Source organism: Bombus terrestris, chromosome 4, assembly GCF_910591885.1.
Source record: "Bombus terrestris chromosome 4, iyBomTerr1.2, whole genome shotgun sequence".
Taxonomy (NCBI): domain Eukaryota; kingdom Metazoa; phylum Arthropoda; class Insecta; order Hymenoptera; family Apidae; genus Bombus; species Bombus terrestris.
In genome coordinates this window covers 18512285-18538089 of record NC_063272.1, presented here as the reverse complement: position 1 = coordinate 18538089, position 25805 = coordinate 18512285, and the positions used below count along the sequence as shown (strand labels likewise).

The 25805-nt window shown below is 38.3% G+C and overlaps 1 protein-coding gene and 1 long non-coding RNA gene across 2 annotated transcripts in view; both read left to right on the top strand.

The window, feature by feature from the left end:
- The first annotated feature begins 7591 nt into the window (after window positions 1-7591).
- On the top strand, window positions 7592-9212 carry LOC125384824. Its single transcript, XR_007223622.1, has 3 exons — window positions 7592-8334; window positions 8819-8891; window positions 8955-9212. It is a non-coding gene; the product is annotated as an uncharacterized LOC125384824 (long non-coding RNA).
- A 9834-nt stretch (window positions 9213-19046) lies between these two features.
- LOC100648671 (innexin shaking-B) overlaps window positions 19047-25805 on the top strand; it is a 29491-nt gene continuing 22732 nt past the window's right edge. Inside the window, exon 1 of the mRNA XM_003394762.4 lies at window positions 19047-20646. Coding sequence (XP_003394810.1) covers window positions 20284-20646 — 363 coding nt within the window. The 5' untranslated portion in view covers window positions 19047-20283. The remainder of the gene's footprint in view (window positions 20647-25805) is intronic.

Here is a 25805-nt window from a genome sequence, read left to right as displayed (position 1 = left end):
GGTACAATTTTTCGTTCCAAGATGGATAAGTATCGCTGAGCAGAATGAGCTCACAATGCACGTAACATAGGTATCTATCTTACGATTAATTAAGGCTAAAACGCACGCATTCCAAGGTATCCAGCGTAGTCCAACGTCGTCCAACGTCGTCCAACGTCGTCCAACGTTGTCCAACGGTATCCAACGTCGTCCAACGGTGTCCAACGTCGTCCAACGGTGTCCAACGGTGACCTACGGTGCAGCCCAGTCTGTATCATCCAAAATTCTGTTCGCGGCATTTGGAGATACAAACCGGACTGCTGCGTAGTTCTTAGCATGGTATCGTTTTCCAAAGATTAATCAACGGATTAATTTTTTGGAAAACGATGCCAATTACCAGGTCTCACCACGCGGAGGTGACTACGCAAGAGACCCGCCCATGGGTTATTTATCTTTATACGTCCATCTCGACATTCAACCCATTGGCAAATGTCGAGTACCGTCTCTACTTGTCCATGGGCCTGCGTAAAGAAATAGTTGCTTCGTGGCATAACTGCGAAACACATATCTCCAACGCAGCGCTTACATGAATCTTTACAATCGTGGAGCAAAGCATACATAACGCCACAGCTATCTCCCACACAACGACTGCATAGATCCGTACAAATATTGTACAATAATTGGCGTCGCTATTGGCAGCATTCGGTATCAAAGACACATTTATCTATCTTGGAACGAATCAAAGAAAATGAAGCTAACGAACGAACTAACAAACTTACGCGACGTACCCCCGTGCACAGGATAACACGAAGGATTAGCGGAAAGCCCAAGTATTGACCATAACTCGATTCCTGTTTCGCCGTTCGAAACTTACACGAGTCGCGGTCGATGCCGCCGACCGATGATGCCAGTAATCCGCTGGTGATCCAGCCGTGGATCCAGCACATAGGCCGGCAACTTAACGCACTCCAACTGAACATGTGGAACCCGGGGAGGGGCCGCTGAACAGGATTGCGAAGGCAGAGGCCTCAACTGAACAGTGGGACCCACCCCTGTGGAGGGGCCGCTGAACAGGATTACGAAGGCATGATCTTCAACTGAACAGTGGGGCCCACCCTCGCGGGCCCGAACAGGTTTACGGAGGACGTGAAATTACAGGTCCCTGCCCGAGTACCGAAGTACCAATCGGACAGGATTGCAGATCCACGACTGAATCCCCAACAGATTCGCAAGCATCAGCGGCGCGACGACAACTCCCGCGATCCGGTGCGAACGTCGAGCAGTCGTCGAGCAGTCACCAAGACTGAGATGTGCTTGGGCCGCCTTACGAATCCCAAGAGTTGTCCAGTGCACGTTGACCCGCGCGTACCCGGAATACGCACGAGCGAGAACGTCACGCGACAGTTTGAAACAACTGAGCGATCGCGAACCTACAAATCGCGGGTACAATTTTTCGTTCCAAGATGGATAAGTATCGCTGAGCAGAATGAGCTCACAATGCACGTAACATAGGTATCTATCTTACGATTAATTAAGGCTAAAACGCACGCATTCCAAGGTATCCAGCGTAGTCCAACGTCGTCCAACGTTGTCCAACGGTATCCAACGTCGTCCAACGGTGTCCAACGTCGTCCAACGGTGTCCAACGGTAACCTACGGTGCAGCCCAGTCTGTATCATCCAAAATTCTGTTCGCGGCATTTGGAGATACAAACCGGACTGCTGCGTAGTTCTTAGCATGGTATCGTTTTCCAAAGATTAATCAACGGATTAATTTTTTGGAAAACGATGCCAATTACCAGGTCTCACCACGCGGAGGTGACTACGCAAGAGACCCGCCCATGGGTTATTTATCTTTATACGTCCATCTCGACATTCAACCCATTGGCAAATGTCGAGTACCGTCTCTACTTGTCCATGGGCCTGCGTAAAGAAATAGTTGCTTCGTGGCATAACTGCGAAACACATATCTCCAACGCAGCGCTTACATGAATCTTTACAATCGTGGAGCAAAGCATACATAACGCCACAGCTATCTCCCACACAACGACTGCATAGATCCGTACAAATATTGTACAATAATTGGCGTCGCTATTGGCAGCATTCGGTATCAAAGACACATTTATCTATCTTGGAACGAATCAAAGAAAATGAAGCTAACGAACGAACTAACAAACTTACGCGACGTACCCCCGTGCACAGGATAACACGAAGGATTAGCGGAAAGCCCAAGTATTGACCATAACTCGATTCCTGTTTCGCCGTTCGCAACTTACACGAGTCGCGGTCGATGCCGCCGACCGATGATGCCAGTAATCCGCTGGTGATCCAGCCGTGGATCCAGCACATAGGCCGGCAACTTAACGCACTCCAACTGAACATGTGGAACCCGGGGAGGGGCCGCTGAACAGGATTGCGAAGGCAGAGGCCTCAACTGAACAGTGGGACCCACCCCTGTGGAGGGGCCGCTGAACAGGATTACGAAGGCATGATCTTCAACTGAACAGTGGGGCCCACCCTCGCGGGCCCGAACAGGTTTACGGAGGACGTGAAATTACAGGTCCTTGCCCGAGTACCGAAGTACCAATCGGACAGGAGTGCAGATCCACGACTGAATCCCCAACAGATTCGCAAGCATCAGCGGCGCGACGACAACTCCCGCGATCCGGTGCGAACGTCGAGCAGTCGTCGAGCAGTCACCAAGACTGAGATGTGCTTGGGCCGCCTTACGAATCCCAAGAGTTGTCCAGTGCACGTTGACCCGCGCGTACCCGGAATACGCACGAGCGAGTACGTCACGCGACAGTTTGAAACAACTGAGCGATCGCGAACCTACAAATCGCGGGTACAATTTTTCGTTCCAAGATGGATAAGTATCGCTGTACAGAATGAGCTCACAATGCACTTAACATAGGTATCTATCTTACGATTAATTAAGGCTAAAACGCACGCATTCCAAGGTATCCAGCGTAGTCCAACGTCGTCCAACGTCGTCCAACGTCGTCCAACGTTGTCCAACGGTGTCCAACGTCGTCCAACGATGTCCAACGGTGACCTACGGTGCAGCCCAGTCTGTATCATCCAAAATTCTGTTCGCGGCATTTGGAGATACAAACCGGACTGCTGCGTAGTTCTTAGCTTGGTATCGTTTTCCAAAGATTAATCAACGGATTAATTTTTTGGAAAACGATGCCAATTACCAGGTCTCACCACGCGGATGTGACTACGCAAGAGACCCGCCCATGGGTTATTTAACTTTATACATCCATCTTGACATTCAACCCATTGGCAGAATGTCGAGGTACGACTCTACTTGACCATGGGCCTGCGTAAAGAGATATGGGAGTATACCACGCGACAGTGTGAAAGATTTGAGCGATCGCGAACCGATAAATAACGAGGACAATTTTTTCTGTGTAGTAGGCGAAATAATGAATAGAGAGGAGATTTTTATTTTTCGTTCCAAGATGGATAAGTATCATTGTACGGAATGGAATTACAAAAACTTAGCATCTGTTTTTACCTTACGAATAATTAAGGCCAAAGCGCACGCACCCCACGGTTGCTCACGACGTCCCACGGTGCCCCCGTAGGGAGATGTTAATCCAATCTAGATCATCAAAGCCCGCCCAGATCGGAGAACCGTACAGGAACCTCGATCGCACCACCCCGGCGTACAGCCGGCGCAACCCGACGCCGGGCCGAGGCAGCAGACGTCGAAGGGCGTTGGCTGTAGCCTCGGTGGACGGTACCAGACGCTCGAAGTGATCGCCGAAGGTCCAATGGCTGTCGAGCGTCAGATCCAGATACTTCATCCGGGTGCTGACCTCGACGTCGACCCCTCCCAGCCGGTAACCCGCCGGTGGCGTCCCGTGATCGGCCCTCTTGCACAACCACATGACTTCCGACTTTTGCGCGGATACCTCCAGCCCCAAATCCCTGATGGCGTCGACGACGCAGGCTATCTCCGCCAGACGGACAGTCCTACCCCATGCCGAGCGCCAAACCAGCACCAACGTGTCGTCGGCGTTGTGGTTAGGTACCACGTCATACGCGAGAACCCACAATAACTGTCCTAAGACCGACCACCAGGGCCAGCGCAGACAATACTTCGGTCCCGGAGGAACGCCCGAACTATGCCCCGCAAATAGGCGGACACCCGATGATAGTTCATCTAGGGAAGGCTGTTGAAGGATCTAAGGAAACTTCTCCAATTCCTCAAAGAGCAAATTAATATTGCATGAAGTTGGCATTTGTTACAAAGAAAAAGAAAATTTTTACCAGGGGGAAGAATAATCAAGAAATAATCGTAACATTAGAGGGAGAAAGGACGTCTGTCCTGGTCGCGCAATATAGCTCCCCTTGTCCAACAGGAGTTGAGATACCTTCTCACGCATTCTACTCTCCTGTTACTTTCCCGCAGTACCATACCAGCCGTCTTCCATAGATGGCAGCATGTTGTAATTCAAATTCGTACATGTTGATAATTCAATTAGTAACAATTATTCGCAATGACCCTTCGTCACCCAGGAGCAACTCTGTCAATTTTTGCGTGACACGTAGTTAATTCTTTTGTGCATGAAGGACTTGACACAGGACCTAAGGATGCTCCTACAATTCTTTGGAGAGTGACTTAATCGCGCAAAAGGTTGACTATAATAACCGATCGTGAAGTTGGCCAATAGTCAAACTATAGTCACCTATTTCAGGGAGAGAAGAATTTATATAACATTTGGATACGTAACGGTTGCGGATATTTTAAACATCGTTAATTTTTGCAACTCGACAGAATATTTTATATCGATTAATAAACATTCTCAACTTCGTTCCAAGCATATACCGCTGTTTAACAGTTACGTTAATCATTAAATATACATGGAAATCTGATATTTTCACGCAGATAGTTCTGTTCTTATTCTGTTTCTAATATAAGATTATGTTAATACGTTGTTTTAGGTCAATTATTAATTTAATTACTTACGTCGTTTTATTTAATAACGTTTGTAATTTATAATTGCAATATCCGGTAGAATTCCGTCTATAATGGAATCTATCGTGCGATAAATGCTTATGTCCTTACCTATCCATATGCCATACCTACAACGACCAGGCACGCTACTCTTCTTCTCTTCCTTGCCACACCTACCAAATCCCACAAAAAAAATTGTTTGCGGGAGCAAAATGCGGTAGCTTTCAAACACTACCGCCAGTTGGTTTGGACACGCTACCCCGGGGGAAAAACGGCGGAGTGTAAAAACGACCCCCCACCTCCCGCAAATAGCAACAGCAGGACTCTGCAGTCTCGAGAATCGAACACACCACACCAAAATTTCAATACGAATCCGACACTTTACCGCGGAGCTAACGGGGCTTTTTACGTGTCGCTTACTTAAACATACATTTCTGGTTAATCCATTTCTTTCGTAATCACGGCTCTTTTCTTCTTTTATCCTTTCGTTGAAAAAAAACAGTTTAGACACATCCTATTATCCTACACCCTCCTTATTTCCATTCACCAGCCATTTTCCACTTACAACAATTACATTTCTTTCTTCTTCAGCCCCAACTTTCCTTTCTTAAATAACATTAATCTTTACAATAATTTCCTTTTTCTGTTCCCTCCCGCTCAACCTTCTTCTAACAGATACATTTTTCTTTCATGTCTGTGTCCGTAATGCGCCACAGTTCTCATCCACCCTTGCAACCCACCCCAATTACCTCCATATTTCCCATAATTCTATATAATTACTAGCATTAATACTATTCTATACTATTACGTATATTATTATATATTAATACGTTTCATTTCTTCAAGTGGAATTTATTTAACGTCAATCGCTTTCCACACGGTATCCGTGTAATTACAAGATTCCAACTTCTAACAAGATTCTTCCCCACTAATATATTTCCATATTACAATTACTACGCAATGGTACTTTCGTAATGGTGTTTTATTCGATTGCCCGATTCCATTGCACGTTCCACAATTACACCTTTCTTAAAGCAACTATATTATTAACCTTTCGAAACTACTCCATCTATTGTTTTGAAGTCTAATTTCACAATTTGTATTCAATGGACGAATAAACAATGCACACATGTATCTCCTAAATGTATCTTTACTTATTCTTTAGTCTCTTAGAATCCAAATAAATCCCCTCTTCTACCATCCAGACAATTCTATTGCCTTACGTATTACCTATTATCATTTTATACTCCCTTTTTATTCCTCTCTTACTTCTTTCAACTTTCACGCCTCTAACGTCTACAATCTTTTTACACATTCTGTAATTTTCACAAAACTAGCCCATGTTTCGACAAAATCTCACGTCAAATCAACGTCGCTCTTACCTTTCCTTCTCCTCCTTCTATTACCTTTCGCGCATCCAGATTAGATACGCGCTTATTTTATTTCCGCATCTTTATTATATATCACGCCTTTTCATCCTATACTTTTACGCTTTTATCATTATCTGTTTTACGCAAAACGCTTTACATTCCCAAACGATTTTATTTACACATCTTATTTACACATTCGCACGCTACTTCGTCCTGCCCTTTCTTCGTTTCACACTTTTTCTTCCACGCTCGCACCCAACCAACGAGATTATACGTTTCCTCATTATCAGCGATTAAACGCTCCTTTTCTTCTTCTCGTTAGTCGTTCTGCTCCTCGTCGTTATTCGCCACAGTCCACTTCTCCCGCTGCATCGTCCATCCGTGCTCGCCGCCAATTTATAGTAACGAAACAAACCGGTATAACCAATTGGTATAACCAGTATGACAATTAGAATTATCCTACGAGTTATATTTACCTCGATCTGACATCCAACGTTCGACTTTATGTTCGACTCCAGATACAAAAATATCTTACACAGTTCCGATCACGTAAAACTCACGCAGCAACCGTGGATCATGCGCTCGCCAGATGGCAAAGTGACCGCGAACAAGATGTCGGTCATGAACTACGTAGCGTTCAGATCGACCACTCCGTCCAATAAACTGTTCTAGTATCTTGAAATAAATTTATCTCGTGTCAAATACTCAATCAACGTGTTGCCCTTCTTACGCTGTCACATCGTCATCGTCTTACTTCTCTGTCTACCATATAGTTTTAGTATATTATACATATACATTGTTCCTACATACCATACATTATATGTCGACATATGAAATAGAAGGAAGGCACGCCACAAGTTGATATCTTTTTTAACTGAAGTATGAAACCTTTTTATTTTTCATTTGTAACGAATAAAACCTTTACCAACATGTTTGTTACATGTTTCTGGTTCAAATGACACGGAGCACGATATAATTTGCGTGCTTCATGGATGTGAATTAAAATACAAATCGATAAGTAAATAGAATAGTGTTTGGCCGCTTAATCAATAAAGATCTTGTAAATGCGGTAGCAAAATTTAATTTAAAAAAAAATGTCAAAGACAAAAAAGCGTTCGATTTGTACTGACAGACGTACATCGTTTAAGCGATATCTGAAACTTGGCCCTGAAACTTACCGACGCGTCGTGTAAATTCCACATGATTGCCACCCATTGATTACCCCCATATGGTGGGGATAACGTCCATTTCATTACCGAGGGTAGATTCTTTTCCTGCAATTGTTATCGAAGGTTTCCTTTCCGGTATTCACTTTCATCCAAGTTCGTGCACGTCTCACGATCAAAGTATCAGTGACATATGTATATAATATCAACAAAAAGCGAAAAGAAAAAATTCCAAAAGAGAAATAAGCAACTAACAAACAAACAAACTAACTAACTAACTATCTAACTAACCAACTAACTAAAGCGAAAAGATGGGAAAAGAGTAATATGTTCGACAAAGTTAGATTTTAAGCTTTTTTTATTGTGCTTATTGACAAGTACTATTTAATACATGACTGAAATTGCACAGTAAAAGTTAAATATTACAACGAATCGCAGATTATAATTTTTATCGTTTTTGAATAGCGACCACGACATTTGCTTCTTTAAATTTAAATTTTTAAAAATTTTTTAAATTACAATCAAGTAACGAGATACTATATATACCTTGTCAGAACGTATGTCGGAATAGAATGTCGCTGAAATAAATATGGTAGTTGAAATAATAAAATAGCGAATAAAACGGATAACGAGTAAAAGAAACTACAACAAGAAGAAAGTAAAACTAATCGAAACTTATTTTATTCTATTCGCTCGTGCACGAACAAGAATGAAAGTGAATACAGGAAATCGCGTGGTCGTCATCCCCATCACAGGGGGAAGGCCCTTTCCCTTGACGCACCGATAAGCTCGACGATTGAGCAGCATGTAACATGATCCAGTGTCAGATAACGCTGAGACAATGTATACAGGTACCAATTTAAAAGTGAAACCTTTTTATCCTTCGCTTTTCTTCAAATCAAACTATTACTGACTACATATTTTTGGCATTTCCCTGATTAAAATGAGACCAAACACGGTATAATTCGAATTTCACTTACTTATCGATATGTATCTGATTATCATTTATGAAGTAAGCAAATACGCCCGCAAAGTATATCGCGCTTGGTATCATTTCAATCAGAAACATGTCGGTAAAAGCTCCATTCATCGCAAATAAAAAATGAAGGAGTTTAATTTCTCAGTTAAAAATGAGTCACAGCTAGTCACGGTCCTTTATATTTTATATTTTATATGTTGCGATACGCTTCGACTCTCAGTCCCTCTTCCTCTTTCATTTTCTTCATCTTTCGTGTCGTCCTTTCTTACACTCGCCGTATCTACTGTCCCATCGTCAATGTTCAGTGCCTCTGTGCACTGAATCGTTTCTACCTCTATGCTACTCTCCAATTGCAGAGCTTGGATCACCGCATCATAAAATACTTGCAATTGTTGCAGATTTCCTGGATGTGACTTATTCGGTTAACAGGTAATTATTATTATTATAAGTTATTACATCATAATAAGTAATTAAGGTATGTATTTATTTCAGAAAGCTAGAAAAATGCGGTCACTGGCATAGTTTTCGTCGCTTGAAAATCATTTGAGATCAGCAGTGATGTAGTACAGTTTCCCTTTGACGCATGCTGAAACTGGATGGCCGAATAATATGATCTGATCCAGATTCGAATATCGATGAGATAATGAAGCAATACCAATGTAATAGTGAAATTTGTTTATACTTTACTCTTTTAAAATTAAACTTTCGCTAATGTACTTGTGAAACTGTGCCGATTAAAATAAGACCAAATACGACCATATATTTCAAATTACATTTACTTATTGAATAGTTGCTATCGTTCGTAAATAAGCCGCCGCCTCCTCCATCGATACCCGAATCATAGAAAAACCGTACCTGGATAAGGAGCACCCAATCCGCACGTGTTAGCGACTACGTTATTTTCAGCCAGCGGAGTCAAACAAAATATGTACAAGGAATTTACGTGGCCAACGCGATCGCGACTGAGGGGCGAGAGCGTTGTCGAAGTGAACGTTCCCCCACCCTTGCCCGAAGAACAAGGTAGCTGATAAAACGAAAGCGGAGATGATCCTTGCGAATTCAGTGCATTAAAAATCGCTCGTAACGCCGGACAAAGAGATCGAGTTATCTTGTCTTGTAAGAACAAATTGTTCCTTTCCCCGCGTTTTCCTGTCGTTAAATAATTCGCTTCGGCTCTTTATTTTGTCTCGTTGTTAATTTCTCTCCAAGTTTCGTTAGTCGTTCTTTCAAGTTTTCTATCACGCTCGCGAGCTCATACAGACTAGAAAGACTATGTAGTCATTGGTTTGCAATAATTATGTCGATATTTGTCACTTATAACAATAATTCTATGAATCTAAAATAATTATACTAGGACACAGGATAAAGAAACAGTCGTTTAAATGGAAATCGTTACTTTAATAAACTGATTGTTCGTTAAAACAGAAACGGATGCGCCCCGTCCGCATCCGCCTTTCTCGAGATGTAACAAAGAACTGAACTCTCTCTCTCTCTCTCTCTCTCTCTTTCTCTCTTCCTTTTGTCGCTCGTTTGCCGTTCGTTTGTCATCCGTTTGCCGCCCTTTTGCCGCCCGTTTGCCGCAGTTAACGAAAAACAAACGCTTTCGTGCGACGACACGCACACAGCCATCCACATTTTATCAATGTCAAGCAAACCTGCATATTGGGTGACCACTTGCCGGCCATGGGTCTTTTTAATTTCAATCGGTGCATAATCGGTCGCGGACTTTTCCGTGTTCGATCTTGATTCGCCAATCCGACAATTATTTTGGCGTTTCTTAGAATAAATGAAATTGAATAATGGAAAAATGGAAAAATGGGAAAATGGAAAAGTGATCGTTGCCTTACTCTACTGTAATGGATAACACGTCAGCTATCTCTCTGTTTACAATTATAAATAACTATCTGATGTACATTGATGGGTGTATAAATAATTACGTGTAAATTCAACTAATTGCATCGTGAAACGTTTCACTTTTATGTTTCTTCCGTAACGTTATGGGACTTAAAAAGATAGATTTCATATATTTTCAAGCATTATAAATATGGTCAGCACCGTATTCTCTAATATGTTACAGGCACTATGTTTATGTTTAGATAATTGTATTATGGATTACAAAATCAGGTCTACGGAATTACATATGCTTGTCGATTGCCTGTAGTATGCTATGTGTCCAACGAACTAGTATCATTTTCATCGGTAATTAGGATTGTATATTGTTTGACTTCTCTTAATAATATTGTCGATCCTGTGTTTGTGTGTTTGATATCTTAATGCATTTTTGTATTACTAAAGATTATTAAAATACGTAGTTGTTCGATACGTAATTTTATTATGATTTTTCTCCATCTACATGGACATCGTTCTAATTATGTAATACAATAAATTATATTGTACATGTATACCGTTAGTTATATTATGGAATATAAATATTTTGCTATAAATCGAAGAGCGCAGAAATTTTTCCTATAGCTAACGGTTCTCAGGTTTCGTCGTCTGATTGACCGTTTGGTATATTCGATATACAATATGATATCTATAATATGACATATATAATGCATGAATATTGCCACTATATTACCACCCATATAAATTCTAGGTTATGAAACTAAAAATATAAAATTCTTTCCTATATGTAATAACTACCATGCTACCCAATAAGCATATGATAACCATATACATATATATACGATAAACATATATGGATATAAGTGTGTTTGTGTGTGTGTGCGCGCGCGCGTGCGTGCATATACAATAGCTACATGAGTAATTATAATATAGACGATTAGAAGTAATTACAATATAGGTGATAAGTTAGCAAACTATGAGATCGGAAGCACTGAATTTTTTTCCTATACTTGATATTCACCATATTGTATTGCATCTATCAACTTGTCCGTTGAAACGTATTCGCACATTTATTCAAACCGATTATTATCATTTGGATAAACGTTACATCGTATAAGTTACATTGAGCACGGCATGAATGCGAAAAGGTATCCGCTTAAGTTTTCGCGGTTTTGTCCAATATCGAACATCTTTCTCTGTTGCGTCGCGGTGCGTTTTGACGTCGGGCCTCCAACGCTCGAACATTTCGGGTTCGGTGTTTCTATTCCTGGAGCGGGTTGACTCCTCGCTCGGCTCCTACGGGAGGTGCTATGCCCTGGCTGGCAAACACGAGCAGTCGACCGGAGTCGTGTCGGATCTAACGTGTTTTTACGTGGCATGTGGAAGCCGTGCGCGCGTGCTAACTAATCTTAAATCAAAAACGCTCGTTCATTTCTTGCAACAAGAAACTCTCGATCTTACTCGTCAAATTGAATTGTCTACGTTCTTTCTTTAGTTTCTCTCTTTAAAACACAGAGAATTATCAAGTTGAATATACATATATTATTGGTGCGTGTCTCAGTTCGTGACAATCTTCCGAAGAATCTGGTTTTCTTTTTAAGAAATTGTACGTTGTATGTTCTTTTAATGTGAACGAGTTGCAAAAGTTGCTTTTGCCTTGAAGAGAAAGAGTCGAGGAAGGAAGCAGATTGTCTTGGTCGATTTGTGATGCGTCGGTGAAAATTTTTCATTACCCCGACTATTTTCGGGCTTGAGCTCAGTACGATATATTTATTAGCGTCGCGACACCATGCGCGTGAACAGATTGGCTTTGACGTTCGTTTATCGAAAGCGACGGCTTTGTTCCGCTATATGGGACGGCATGGCGGTGTGATTCGGAACTACGGATGGTGTACGCGCATTCCCCCGTCGCAGCGCGGAGGAATAACCGGGTTCGTGATCTCTGACGGAGACGTTTGTGAGTTTGATCTTCCTCTGTAAAGAAGGAAGGAAGGAAGTATGGAAGGGCGGAAGGGAGGAAGGGTGAAAGGGAGGAAGGGTGGAAGGGAGGAAGGGTGGAAGAAAGAAAGGAAGGAAGAAAGGAAGGAAGGAAGGAAGGAAGGAAGGAAGGAAGGAAGAAAGGAAGGAAGGAAGGAAGGAAGGGAGGAAGGAAGGAAGGAAAGAAGGAAGGAAGGAAGGAAGGAAAGAAGGGAGGGTGGGAGGGAGGAAGGGAGGTAGGAAGGAATAAAGGAATACTGGCAAAAGAATTAAAATAATGAAATGTTCTTGTAGGTCTCCCATTTAGGTATACGATGGCATATGAAAGATATGGATAAATGAAAAAAGTAGGGAATAGGGAAAGATAGGGAAATAATTAAAAATGAAGCTTTATTAAGCTATAGGTAAAGGTTATTAGATTTGATATTCTTTCCTCATTATGTAATGATTTTCGATGAAATTCGTGAGATTCCCTTTTCCGTGTCAAATTAAGTATAGTGTAAAAGCTCCCCTTTCCATTTTTGGTTTAACGTTCTGACAGCACCTTTATCATGATTTCCTATGACATTATTTAAAATTTTATATTTTTTCCTCCTCTGTCAAAGAAAAGGAAATATCTGAATGTAGAAAAGTAGATTTCTTAGGAAAATTATTTTGTGGTCATGTAAAAAGAAAAATTAAAATGTCGAACGTATAGGATGAGAAATTATGAAAATGGAAGTTTATGGTTGAACCTTTTTTTTTTTTTTTTTTTGGTATAATATGTATATCTGTAATGATATACCGTAATGATCATTTTAAAGAACAGTCAACGAACTTTGAAAATAAGTACAGGTAAATAAAAAAGAAGCAGTGGCTTCTATTTGGTAATAATACGACAGAAATTGATAGAACGAGATTAGAAGAGGTTGAACGTAGAATGAAGAATTTACCTTTAATATTTCTTTAATACGCGATATTTAATACGCGAATAATGATTAGGAACGAAATTTTTCGTTCGATCGGTTCGATTTCGGCACGATCTTTCGAAATTTTACGAGCAAATAGAGATATAATAATAGTCAAGATTTCCTTTAAACTAATTTCTATAATGAGTATGGGAATATGTTTTAATTTTGATGGACGTTCGATCCCATTTTATTTACTTCTCAATTAGAAATTAATGGCATTTACACTTTGCAAAATTAATAACTAATATGCATACAGATATATATGCGTATTTATCTTACTTGTAATAACAAGTACTGCATGTACATCAATTGTAAATATATATAATACGATAAGTACACGATATAATAAGTATATCGTTTGCACAAATATATGATACAAATGAATTATCCTTAAGCGAACCAATTGATATCGCTATTCATCTTTTCGTTAGCGATATTTAATTAATCTTGTTTTATATTGCATGTAATGTACATGCACGTATGTACATGCATACACACATATTTTTAATTGACAAATTAATTGAAGCGAGTAACTTTAAAAACAAAAATATACGTTTTACACTTTGATTGGATCGTTATCGATTATATACAATTGACATTATGTAACGATCAAATCGATTTTTAAGTCATCGCCGGCTGGTCTCAATTAGTTTCAGACTTTCCAAGAAATTTGAAAGACTTCCTGGTGATACGAATTCCTTGTTATATTTATGTTTTAAGAAAATCTGAAGACAAAACTAACTGTAAAGTTACGATCGGCTAAGTTTTATTGTCTACTACGAAAACATTTCATATTACGAAAATAAAATTAAAGGTAAATAATGTGATTTCTCTAAATATTCGATAGTGAAAGAATTTTTATACTATTAAAAATCGAATTTACAAAATTGAAATTCTTCGGATAAGATTTTTAATATTAATCGAAATTTTATATTGTTCGAAAATTACGCCTTTCGAACGGTATCATTAGATCGGTGAGATTAATTTTTCTATATGTTCGGTATTGCAGAAATTTTTATGTTACGTTTATATTATTATATCGTTCGATAATTAAGCAAATTTTTAGTTAAACAACGCGAAATATACAATATACAAGTTTCAAAGCTATATTCTTCTTGTTTAGAAAAAGTTTATATCGTAATGGCAGCAGAGTTTCTCTCAACGTTAAACTTGGAAATAATTTGCCACACATTGTAGCCAAGTTTCCACGCGCGCCAACGATTTAAATTTATTAACGAGCACCGCAAAATGGGTTCGTTGAACGATACGAGAAACATTTGGATGGCTGATCCTCTAGACTGTTTCAACCTAAGCCGTTCTAATTTTGTTGACGGTTATCAGGACCGAGAAAATTTCCTATATCGTCGAGTGATTTAATATGGCTAGAAGAATATGATACTGTATGACAGTGAAATGTCAAATTTGAGGGAAAGACGCTTCATTAAGAAATACTTTTGATAGTTCGATGTGCCCGCTTACCAAAACATTTTTACCAAAACATTTTTACCAAAACGCTATAATATACATTCGAGAATCATCGAATATGATAAGATGGTTGAAAACGCAAGAAACTTGCCGATTGACTGGACAAATTGTAAATTTCGCTTGAGAATAAGTGTAAATTAATTGCCAAATGGCCGTCGATTGTTTGGAATTAGTTCTGGATACAGATTTTCTCTAATTTGAAGTAAATAGTGTGCTGCATTGGTAAAAAGTAAGTATCGCTTCTTATTTTCTATTTCCCTAATGCAATCTTCCATTAATTTGGATACTTTGGTAAATATTCGCATATTGCTGCTATAAATAAACGAAACTATTCGGATTCTTATGATAGTTACTGTACATCTGAGAAATGTTTTTTCTCCGAACTTGCCACGATAATAGAAATTCGCAGAATTTTATGGAAAGACAAAGATACTTTATTCCTATAAATTTCGGTACATCTGGTTTAATAACGTTTGTGGCTATTTTGCGGCGAATCTGTTATATTAGAATGCTGCTACGTTAATTTTTAACTGTTCGATTATTTGTATTCTAAATTTGTAGCAAAATATTTATCAGAAGTAGTTTCGGTCCGCTCAAATGGCTCTCAGAATAGCTCTTTCAGTTTTCTTAATGAAAGAACGCTCGATGCATTCTCGTATTCTTCTTACGTTTCAATTTTTAATGAATTTTTCCGGAACCAACAGTATTTGACTTATCGGTTGATATTCGTAAATGACGTAATTAATTATCAAGAATTGACCCTATTATTATTTCTAACGATGCATTTAAAATAGCTTTTTCATTTATATTAATAGAGCGAGCTCCGGCGAGTCTGTTCTTTGTTCTTGTTTTGATTTTTTTGAAAAATATTCGATTGTTTAGAGATTCCCTTTAAAGGGGATATTGAATGTTTTAACATTATCGCTTCTTTTTAGAAAGACTTTCTACATATTGTTTCACAAAAATGTCAACCCTTACTTACTTATTTACTCTGTAACATTTGAAAACATTTTGAAATATCGTTAACGTTATAGCGAAACGTGTCACGCTGGCCCGTTGGTATCAAGTTGGTAAGGTTTGAACGAAAACCGGTAATGTACATAAAGGCAAGAACATACTTCTCGCAAACGTACATTTGACGGAAAATACAAAAATATCCAAGCAGTCGATAATCCGTTATATCAATAACTTTCAATGTTCATTGAACTATATGAATTATATGTTTGAAACTACTACCAATACTGTATAATAATTTGTTACGGACTGTATGTTTAATGATGTGTGATATGTGCAAAGATATCCTGTTACTTCTGTACATACATATACATATACATTGTTAGATAAGTCTTTTAAGTTTCCAATTTTTGCTTTTCGCTAATACGTATCGTTGTATTGGTTTTCTGGAAAAATAAATAGCTAGATTAATTATAACGCCTATGATAGTTCAATTATTACAGTGGTCTTTTAATTATTAATGAAATTTTTAAAAAGTTAAAGATTTCTTATCGAATCTTTAGTAAGTTGTTTGTTTACAGATTAATTGTAATGGAGTTTGTATTACGATGTTATACTATTTAGCCCTGAGATATTGCGACAGAGCAATGCATATCCAGCTTTAGTGATATTCCTATTTTTAAGAATAATCGCTGATTATGTGTTTTCTGAACATTTCTTTTTTTTTTTTTTCTTTTTTTTTTTTTTCTTTTTTTTTTTGCCATGGAAAGGTCCCAAGCCCTAAAATACAGAGTATTTTCGATTTGGTGATACAATCCGATGGATACAATCGTGGTAGATGAATTCGTATGAAAAGATTGATAACACTTGTTGCAATGTATTATTACTTGTCCTATGAATTCGCTACAAAATGTAAAGTAATATTTTCTCTACTGTATATTTAACTTTATTTGCAAACATTTCATACTGTAAATTAGTTTTCATTGCACTCATATTTATACACGCTTGCAAGATCTTCTCTGCTAGATCGGTCGTTACGATAAAATAGCTTAGCTACCATTTCTAAACATATCACTGATGGATTCTTATTTATGGAGTCACGTCAAGTCTCGTGTGAAACACGGGAAGGAGGGCGCAAATAGGGAACACCTCAAAGAGAAAATCCTTTCTGTATTGGTACATTGCGAAAGGAGGAAATACTCTGGAATACCTTTATAGGAGCGTAATACGTATACGCAAGGCATAATTGTGCTTATAAAAGAACAGGATTCGCAGCAATTTTTGCGTAATCTTAAATAACAAAAGAAATTCTTTCGAGCAAAGATACTCTTACTTCATTGAGATTGATCCGAGCGCCGTGCGTGCACCAGGAATGGGAAGTAGGCGAGAAGTAGAAGTAGGCGCGTGTGATACAGAATAGGCAGAGTAGAATAAAATAAAACAAAATAAAATAAAATAAAATGAAATAAAATAAAATACTAGGATAGTAGGATTACGCGTCGTTTCTCATTCATACGATTTTAATACGATATTAGATATTTTGTTTCTTTACAAAGACTAATCTTTACATAGAGTTTATTCCCTCAAGGTACTGATGCAAGTGCCATGCGATTCCTCACAGTCCGCTTACTCTCCGTACTCTGTGGCCACATCCCCCATTAGACAAAGCTTCTATTCTTTCGCAATGCAGCATCGAATCGTTCGCCCTTAGTAAACTGTCTCAGGTATGCTCGAGAAACAATCGAACCAGTTGATACTTTCTAGTTCGATGATTTCGAATTGCCGGCTATCGTCGACTTTTCAAACATTCGTTCGGGCATCTTGCCAATATTCTTACCGAACCCTCGGCCTGATTTTGTAAATTTGTCGTAAGGATAAATAACGGTAGGCTATCTGTCATCATGGGTGTCGTCGTGAAGATGCGTCGACGAGCATAGTCATGTTTGGTATCATTTTCGTCGTACTGATCTCGATAATCCAACTACGGCTGTTTCATAATGATATATCAAACGATACGAAATAATTATATTTTTCTTATTCTGCTTATTCTCCGAGTTTTCTCTGATCGATTTATGACGGGGCATTGTGGGATTGATAACCAGGCATGAGAGCGAACAAATGTTAACTATACAAACTAATTACCGAACGGTCCGCGAATTCTTGGAGAAAAGGTACACAGGTACACAGGTATAGGAACAGACGATTTCTAGCTCTGCGTTACTGTTCGCAGATCCGTTCACAGACTCCGGTACTCGTTAATGCTGCTAATTATTTGTAACTTTTGTCTCGGAAAATTTCACTAACGATATTAGGTCGGTAATAAAAGAGTATCCACGAGTATCCATAATAAGTATCAAAGGTATCGATAGTCTCCTAATTATCTCTTAAGTTTGTTTCACTTCTCGCAAGTGTTTCGATACTTGCGAGCGACGGTATACGCGTAAATGCCAAAATAGAATTGAAGTCATATTAAAGATACTACGGTACTACGTTCTCCTTATTATGTACACGCTACGTGTTCTTCTTGCCTATTCTTCTCATTGTTTATTAACACTTGACATCAATATCGGGGAAAATTTTGTTCAAGACATATAACATGATTTTTATGACGTATAAAAATAAGGTATAAAATTTAATTCGCAATTGACGAAAAAATATTCGATGGAATAAATGTGAGTTTGCTGGATAAACATTTGCTTATATCTTATATTGCACGTAAAGTACATGTTATATATATATATATATATATATATATATATATATATATATATATATATATGTGTGTGTGATTATTGTTTATTGAATTATTTATTCAAGAATGTTAAATAATATTCAAAGCGTAGGAATTATCTTCGATATTTTTACTTTTGGGGTCCTGCAATACAGTTTCACACCATCGCATAGATGTTTTATCACTTGCAATTTATTTATTATTCGTTTGATGCGCGTCCAAAAGAACTTGTTGTATCCACGCTTGTTTATATCAAAATTAATAAGTATTTAACGATTCAGAAGAAATGATATAAACATAAGCTTGTATTGTATTATATGTATAAGTTATTTACCACCATTTTCATCGCTGTCGGTTTAAATAACGCAAGTTGTATGAAAGTAAATTTTTCACATTTAACAAATAGCTTTATTACCGTTCTATTCAAAGAAGAAGAAATTCAGAAACTGAAGCTGTTATTGAATCGAATCGAATGGTTTTGAGCTCCTAATTATTTTCAGTTGTAACAGAAAATGAGATGTTACTTGGAAAAAATATCCTTTTTCTACAAAGCACATATTTATTCGTACTTGCAAGAACAATTAAATACCAAAGCATCGAAACATAAAACTACATCGTGATATAAAATTTGTATTTTTTCCAATAGAATGGTGAATCCAGTAGATTGTAAATCGCAAAAGTATCTTTTTAATTGAATCGTCGTAAATTACCAGTATCGACTAAGGCGAATTAACTTACTTCGCAGTGATCAGCGCTTAAACAAATTTCTAAAATGACCGTCGAATAACAATCAGATTCTAAATCCCAAATCCAGTGAAGTTTCTTTATTTCAACGTGGACATGACTTGTTAAAGAAATTTTGATGGTGTACAACGAATGTGCTTTCATAGTGATAATCAAACGTTATGGTGTAAAATACGCGATGCCAATTGCCCTTAAAAAATGGATATTTTTGTGCATCATGGCTTAATGCACGTGACAACTATTTTTCTATACACGACTTGAACGATCAACAAAAACTACGATACAACGAAGACATAAATTTCTTTTTGAATCAGAAAGCAACTGCCTGTTCGATTTTAAATCCTTCGTTCGGAAAAAGGACATTGAAGGATAAAAATCAACTTTGAAAACCTTTCACCAACAAGAGTTGTCTCGAATAAGTCAGATACAGGAACACGTTACGTCAGTTGCGCGAACGAATTTTTCCTCCCTTCTTAAAAAGGTATGCTTATTTTCAAAAGGAACAACTTGGGAACAATAGTTGTTCCAAATACATTGTTAAGAACACAAACATATTAAATACACATACATATATAATAGAACATAATAGAATATTCGCGTAGATGTCTAACTTGTCAAGCGTTTAATCGAAGGAATAATGCTTATAAATGAAGGAATAGGAAACTTTGCTAAATGCTATGAGCATAAGAAGAGTGGAGAAAAGAAAACTGGCGACGGAGGACGGCAAAGGGTCCGATTTGCTCGAAGGATCCTACGCCGCGCGGCGATTTCTTTCGAAGGGAGCGCGAGTGAATTCTCATTTTTTGCCCAAGGCTAGAGAAATACCTAAATCTGCTGGGATTAAATCGACTTGAAACGATTCCACGAGCTAAACGAAGCTCCGAAAGGAACGAATCTCCGAAAGATCTTTAAACTTGCAGCTCTGTGCGTCTTTGCGTCCTGAAGGGAGACCTAACTTCTAAATAGACTGGCAAAGTTGCATTTTCCCTTCCACCGGTTAAGAAAGGTGGAAGACAGGGCAAAGCGATTGAAGGATGAATGGCGAGGGACGACGTTAGCGATCTAATGACCGCCGTCTGACGAAAACGAAAGAAAAAGAGAGGAAGCTTTCGCGTTTCTTCGGTCATTCAAAATGCTGGACATATTTCGAGGTCTGAAGAGCCTTATTAAGATCTCTCACGTACATATTGACACAGCTGTGTTCCGATTGCATTATAGTTTAACCGTGATCCTGCTGATTTCGTTTTCGTTGATCGTGACCACGAGACAATACGTTGGTAATCCGATCGATTGTATTCATAGTAAGGATCTACCGGAAGACGTGTTGAATACGTATTGTTGGATTCATAGTACGTATACGATTACTGCGGCTTACAGGAAACGAGAGGGTTTCGAAGTACCGTTTCCTGGCGTAGATAACTCAAAGTCGCATCCGGAGACGGAAAGGAAGGAGTACAGGTACTATCAGTGGGTCTGCTTCATGCTGTTTCTGCAGGTAATCGATCACAATTTCTTTTCTCCTCAATCTTCTTCCTGCTCCCTAGAATCGTAGACAATCTTGTTTTCATTTTCTATCTATTCTCTCCTGTCTTATATCTTTTTGCCATTAATGTCTTTCGTTTTCGTTTTCGTTTTCGCTTTCGCTTTCGCTTTCGCTTTCGCTTTCGCTTTCGCTTTCGCTTTCACTTTCTTTTCGATAATAACGTAGAAGAGCTACTGACCGAAAATGTATGCAACGGAGAAGCGTCCAGTTTCGTTCTTCGACGCTCTTCGACGATAATATTACCAGTCCTATACCTATCTCTATATTCCTACGTTATATCTAGCTCTAACCATTCTGCCACGTGGAATAACGTTCTACTAGATGCTTGCTCGTACCCAGTCGATAATTAGTCAAGTTCAAACGTACTAAAAGCGTACTAAAACGTATTAAAAACATTTCATTCTACGTTTCCTTCTTATTCTTTCATAAGAATAATCTCCTCGGTCGGCTACTATGCAACAATCAAACTTGAACATTACCGGAATTGTTTCGAACGAACAAATATTTATCTACGATAATTTTTCAAATAACTTCATTTTAGTCAATTATCTTCTCCGTATAATGATTCTTAACAAATTACTCCCTCTTTATCTGGCAGAATAATTATTTCCTGCCTGTTTAGATTAAAAATTGTACTCAGGCAAATACCCGGTCTAATTGTAAGTGCGAGCGTAAAGTTTGTACGGATACAGCCAGTCATGGTCGGTCCGATTGGTGCTATTAATTTACCAAACAGCAATAGTCTTCTTGATCCAATGTTTGAAAAAACACACTATTATACGATAAATGTTAAAAGTAGATTTCACGGGCGGTACAGTTCACACGCGATATAAATATTATTGATAATACTATAACATGAGACAAATTTTTATCCGAGTAAGTTATTCGATTAAATTTCTCTACAAGTAAATTCTTTCATGCATAACTTATCCTGAACGTTTATCCAGCTAAATCCTTAATCGATTGGATATTCCTGCGTAATTGGCGAATAATATATATTTTTATTTATCATTTGTTCAAAAAGTTTTATTCAATTTCGATAAAAACGAATTGAATAATTTATAATGGCAATAATTAAAATAATTTGATTAAAATGGCAAGTAAAGATAGTAAGGTAGTTCTTGAACGTGAAATTGAAAACATTCGCAAGATATTTTGGAAACTAGTTCGGAATTAATTCGTTTGAGACGTAAAAGACAGGAATCGTATTCACGAAGATTCGACAATGAGAAAAGCCGGATAACGAGCGAACTGGTTGCGGCTACGGTCGTGGAATTTACCCGCTACTTACAGAAGCTTATATTTAGTTCATTGCCAAGAAAGAAACCCTAAGCATATTAACTCGTTAAACCCGTAACCGTTGCTTCGTCACCGAGGGTCGCCGCTGTCGCGTGAGTCGCCTTGGCGCTCGGTCAAAGACGCTCCTCCACCCTCACCTTAAACGATCAGCCGATGTCTTCAACTAGAACATGTTCTTCGACGGAATTAAATTGTCTCTCCGTTGATTCGGTATCGATCGGTAGAACGGCTGACCAGCCACGCGTCGATTTCCTCCATGAATGATTCCTAATGCTACTACAGTTGTCGAATCTGCTATAATAAATATAAAATTAATGATGTTCGTGTAAAAATGTTATCTGTACAAAAATTTATTTATCTCATATGTTATCGCAGCTAAACGAAGTAAGAACACGTAGACTTATTACCCATGAAACGTGTTTTCAAGATTTATTATACAATTGTATATTTTTTTCAAACATCAGAGATCAGGAAGATTATCGCTGTTTAATCGATAGTAGGAATCGAACTTATGTTAGAAACAAATTACAATAAATTGTTCGAAACTGTCGAACATGAAGTTAATTTTCTGACTGAATGAAATTTATATGCATGTAAGAAGGAGATTAAACGATTGATCAAATTATTTAACAAGACGAAAATGTGAATATCGATCTTTCAAGGTGTAGAAGCTGTAGAAAAGCTAACGACCCTCTCGATTTCAATCATTTTTGGATATGTTGCAAAACTCGACGTTTTCAACATGTCTTTTTCTGAAAAACATGTTACGTGGTGGACTCGCTTAGTTTTCGAAATATTCGCGAAAAACTTGCGGTACCGGCAAACTGAATTCCGCGTACGGCTGTGTGCATCTGTGGTAGAGCGTATGCGTTAGCGTTGGTTGCCTGCCGCCGCTTATCTTCTGCTTACATACAAACGAGAGTCGGCCGAGCTGAAAGGTCCTGCGCACAACGTGCCTATGCGAGACAAAGTAAGAAATGTCTGTTATAAATCAATTAAAAGCGAATATCATCAATGCGTTGAGTTTAGGCCGGATTTGTGGAATGTTTTTAATCCGTCTCGCGACAGCGCTTATTATTTTTATAATTGATCCGTTGCCATCTCACGCAGGCGTTAGCGGTCGGATTGGGAAATCTAATCGAAACCTAAACCCGATACATCAATGATATTCGCTTTTAATTTTAATCGAGTTAATAAAAGCTACAACTTTTGCAGACTTTTGCAGCCTCGCATACGTACGTTGTGCACGAGGCCTTTCAGTTCTGCCGACCCTCGTTTGTAAACAGAAGATAAGCGGCTGTCGGTAACCAACACCGACGCATACGCTATCACAGACGCACAACCGTACGCGGAATTCAGTTTGCCGGTACCGCAAGTTTTTCGCAAATATCCTGGAAACTAAGCGAGTCCACCATTTACATATATAAATTATTCGAAATATCGATTTCTCCAACATGTACAAAAATCATGGAAATTGACGGATATTCAGCTTTTCTACGGTTTTACCGTCTTTCAGAAATCTTTAACTACAAAAAACGGTACTTTTTCTATCACATTTCTGTCAAAGAAGGATACGTACATATGTAATCTCGAAACTTTGCAATGTCAGTGTTCCTAGATTTTTATTCTTTTAATTGCTAAAGATATGCAAACAGAGAGAACGAGTTTCTTTTCGTTCAGACAGAAACATGATTATACTGGTTAGGTCTTAATTCGTGACACAATTTTGTCGAAATTTCTATTGCGAACAATAGCATTTCCTTACGTTTACGGTTACTGCTTATTTTTTTGTAAAAATAATTTTGAAAATTCGTGGAACATGCACGCAGCGGGTCAACAGTTTGCGTACTCATTCTCTTTTCCCTTTTTTACGAAGCACCGTTCTTCTTAAGGTAGAAGAGAACCCGTAAATTCGTAGTTTTACTATTATAACGTTTCGTTTCTCTGACTCGAGCTTTCTTTCTTATTTGGCCCGGTAAAGTGCTCTGGTGGAGTCTCGGCAGACTCTCGCCCACGTTGCCCAGGAGCCATGGCACAAAAGGGTAGACGCCGGCGAACCAATAAGAGGTGTGGGGTGGTTTCCACAATCCTGGTAATGGCCTCAGTGTGGACGATGTGCCAGGGCTCGTAAGGTGCTAAGGTCTGGGGCGCACGTGAGCTTACGATACGTTCACCGCTACTGAGAACACAGGGGATCCCCTGCCGGAACATTGGAAGTCTCTTTGCTACACATTGGCCGAAAAAATATAACCCATACGTCACTGTGATTTGTAACCTAAAAATAGCGACATAACATACGCATCGTAGACCCTGTCCTAACAGTTTGCTTTAAGTTCGCGAATTGTTTGTTGTACGAAAGATTGTTTTAGGCAGACGTCGTGTGTTTTAAAATGAATTCGATTAAAGCTATGGCTTTACTAATCTGTTTTCCAGATGTTATCCTACGCGAAACATTTAGTAAATTGTTGCGAGGCGAGTTTATACGGAAAATCGCTGATACGAACCTATGAAAAATATTCAAACGGTAATATGACAACAAATTTACGATTACTTTATTTGCGTTTGCTGTAATTAAAAAATGTTAATTTCTATCATATATATATATATATATATATATATATATATATATATATATATATATATATACACACACATTATCGTGTATAATTACATTTTCCAATGTTTTAAAGTGCGATATCTTCTGAAATAATTGCCCAAGACCCAAATCATAACCATAGAGGATACGAAAAGATCTTCATTCTATTTACGCGGCACTGTACACTTTGATTAAAACATTGCTGAATTTCCTTCTAGAATCACGCGTTTCGCAAATTTTCCATCGCATAACCAAGATAACCGTTGATTGTTGATTGTCCGGGCTTCGTATCTAATTTCTTTATACGTGTACAGAAACGTACGATAATTAAAAAAACTCTCGATACATGGTACTCTCGATACGTGAGGAAGCTGGACGATCCGCCGCGGTCGACCAGCGTAACAACACGATCTAATGTCAGGTATCGCAAATAAAGACAATGTATGCTCTTACGTACTGATTCAACGATCAAACTTTTTTTACTTTTGACGTGTCCTTTTTCCTTTTTTTTTTCTTTTTTCTTTTTTTGTCTTTTTTAAAATTAAACTTTTACCAACGTATTTATGAGATCTTTCGATCTCGAAAACGACAGCAAACACGCTATAATTCGAATCGTATTTACAAATCGATATGTATTTAATTATAAATGTTAATAGTACAATACAAACTATAAATGTTAATTACCATTAATAAATAATTTTAATTAATTAATTAAATATGCTAGCAAATTATATCGTGTTTGGTGTTATTTTAATCGGACAAATGTAAGAAACGCATTGATAAGAACGTATGATTTCTGAATGTTAAACTGAACGACTAAAAGCGAATATTATCGATGTGTTGGGTTTAGGTTTCGGTTAGATTTTACATCCGGCCGCCACGAAGCAACGACGGTTTGTGTCCGATAACAACGAATTAATTGTACGAATAACGAACGGATAAATAATTGATATTATTTTTCGAAATAGAATAATTGTTATAATTTAGTGCGAGCACTAGCAGCAAGCAAATTTAGCGAGACGGCTGAATTAAAGATACTTTAGACTTATCCAAATCCGACACATCGATGATATTCATATTGAAATAACTTTCAATCATGATAGCCATTTCTCGTAACGTGAAATGCGTATTTGCGTTGTGCGTTTAAACCCGCGTTTAAACTCGTGGACTTTCGTTTAAAAAAAAAAGAAGATAAGCAATACCAAGAAAATAAGGC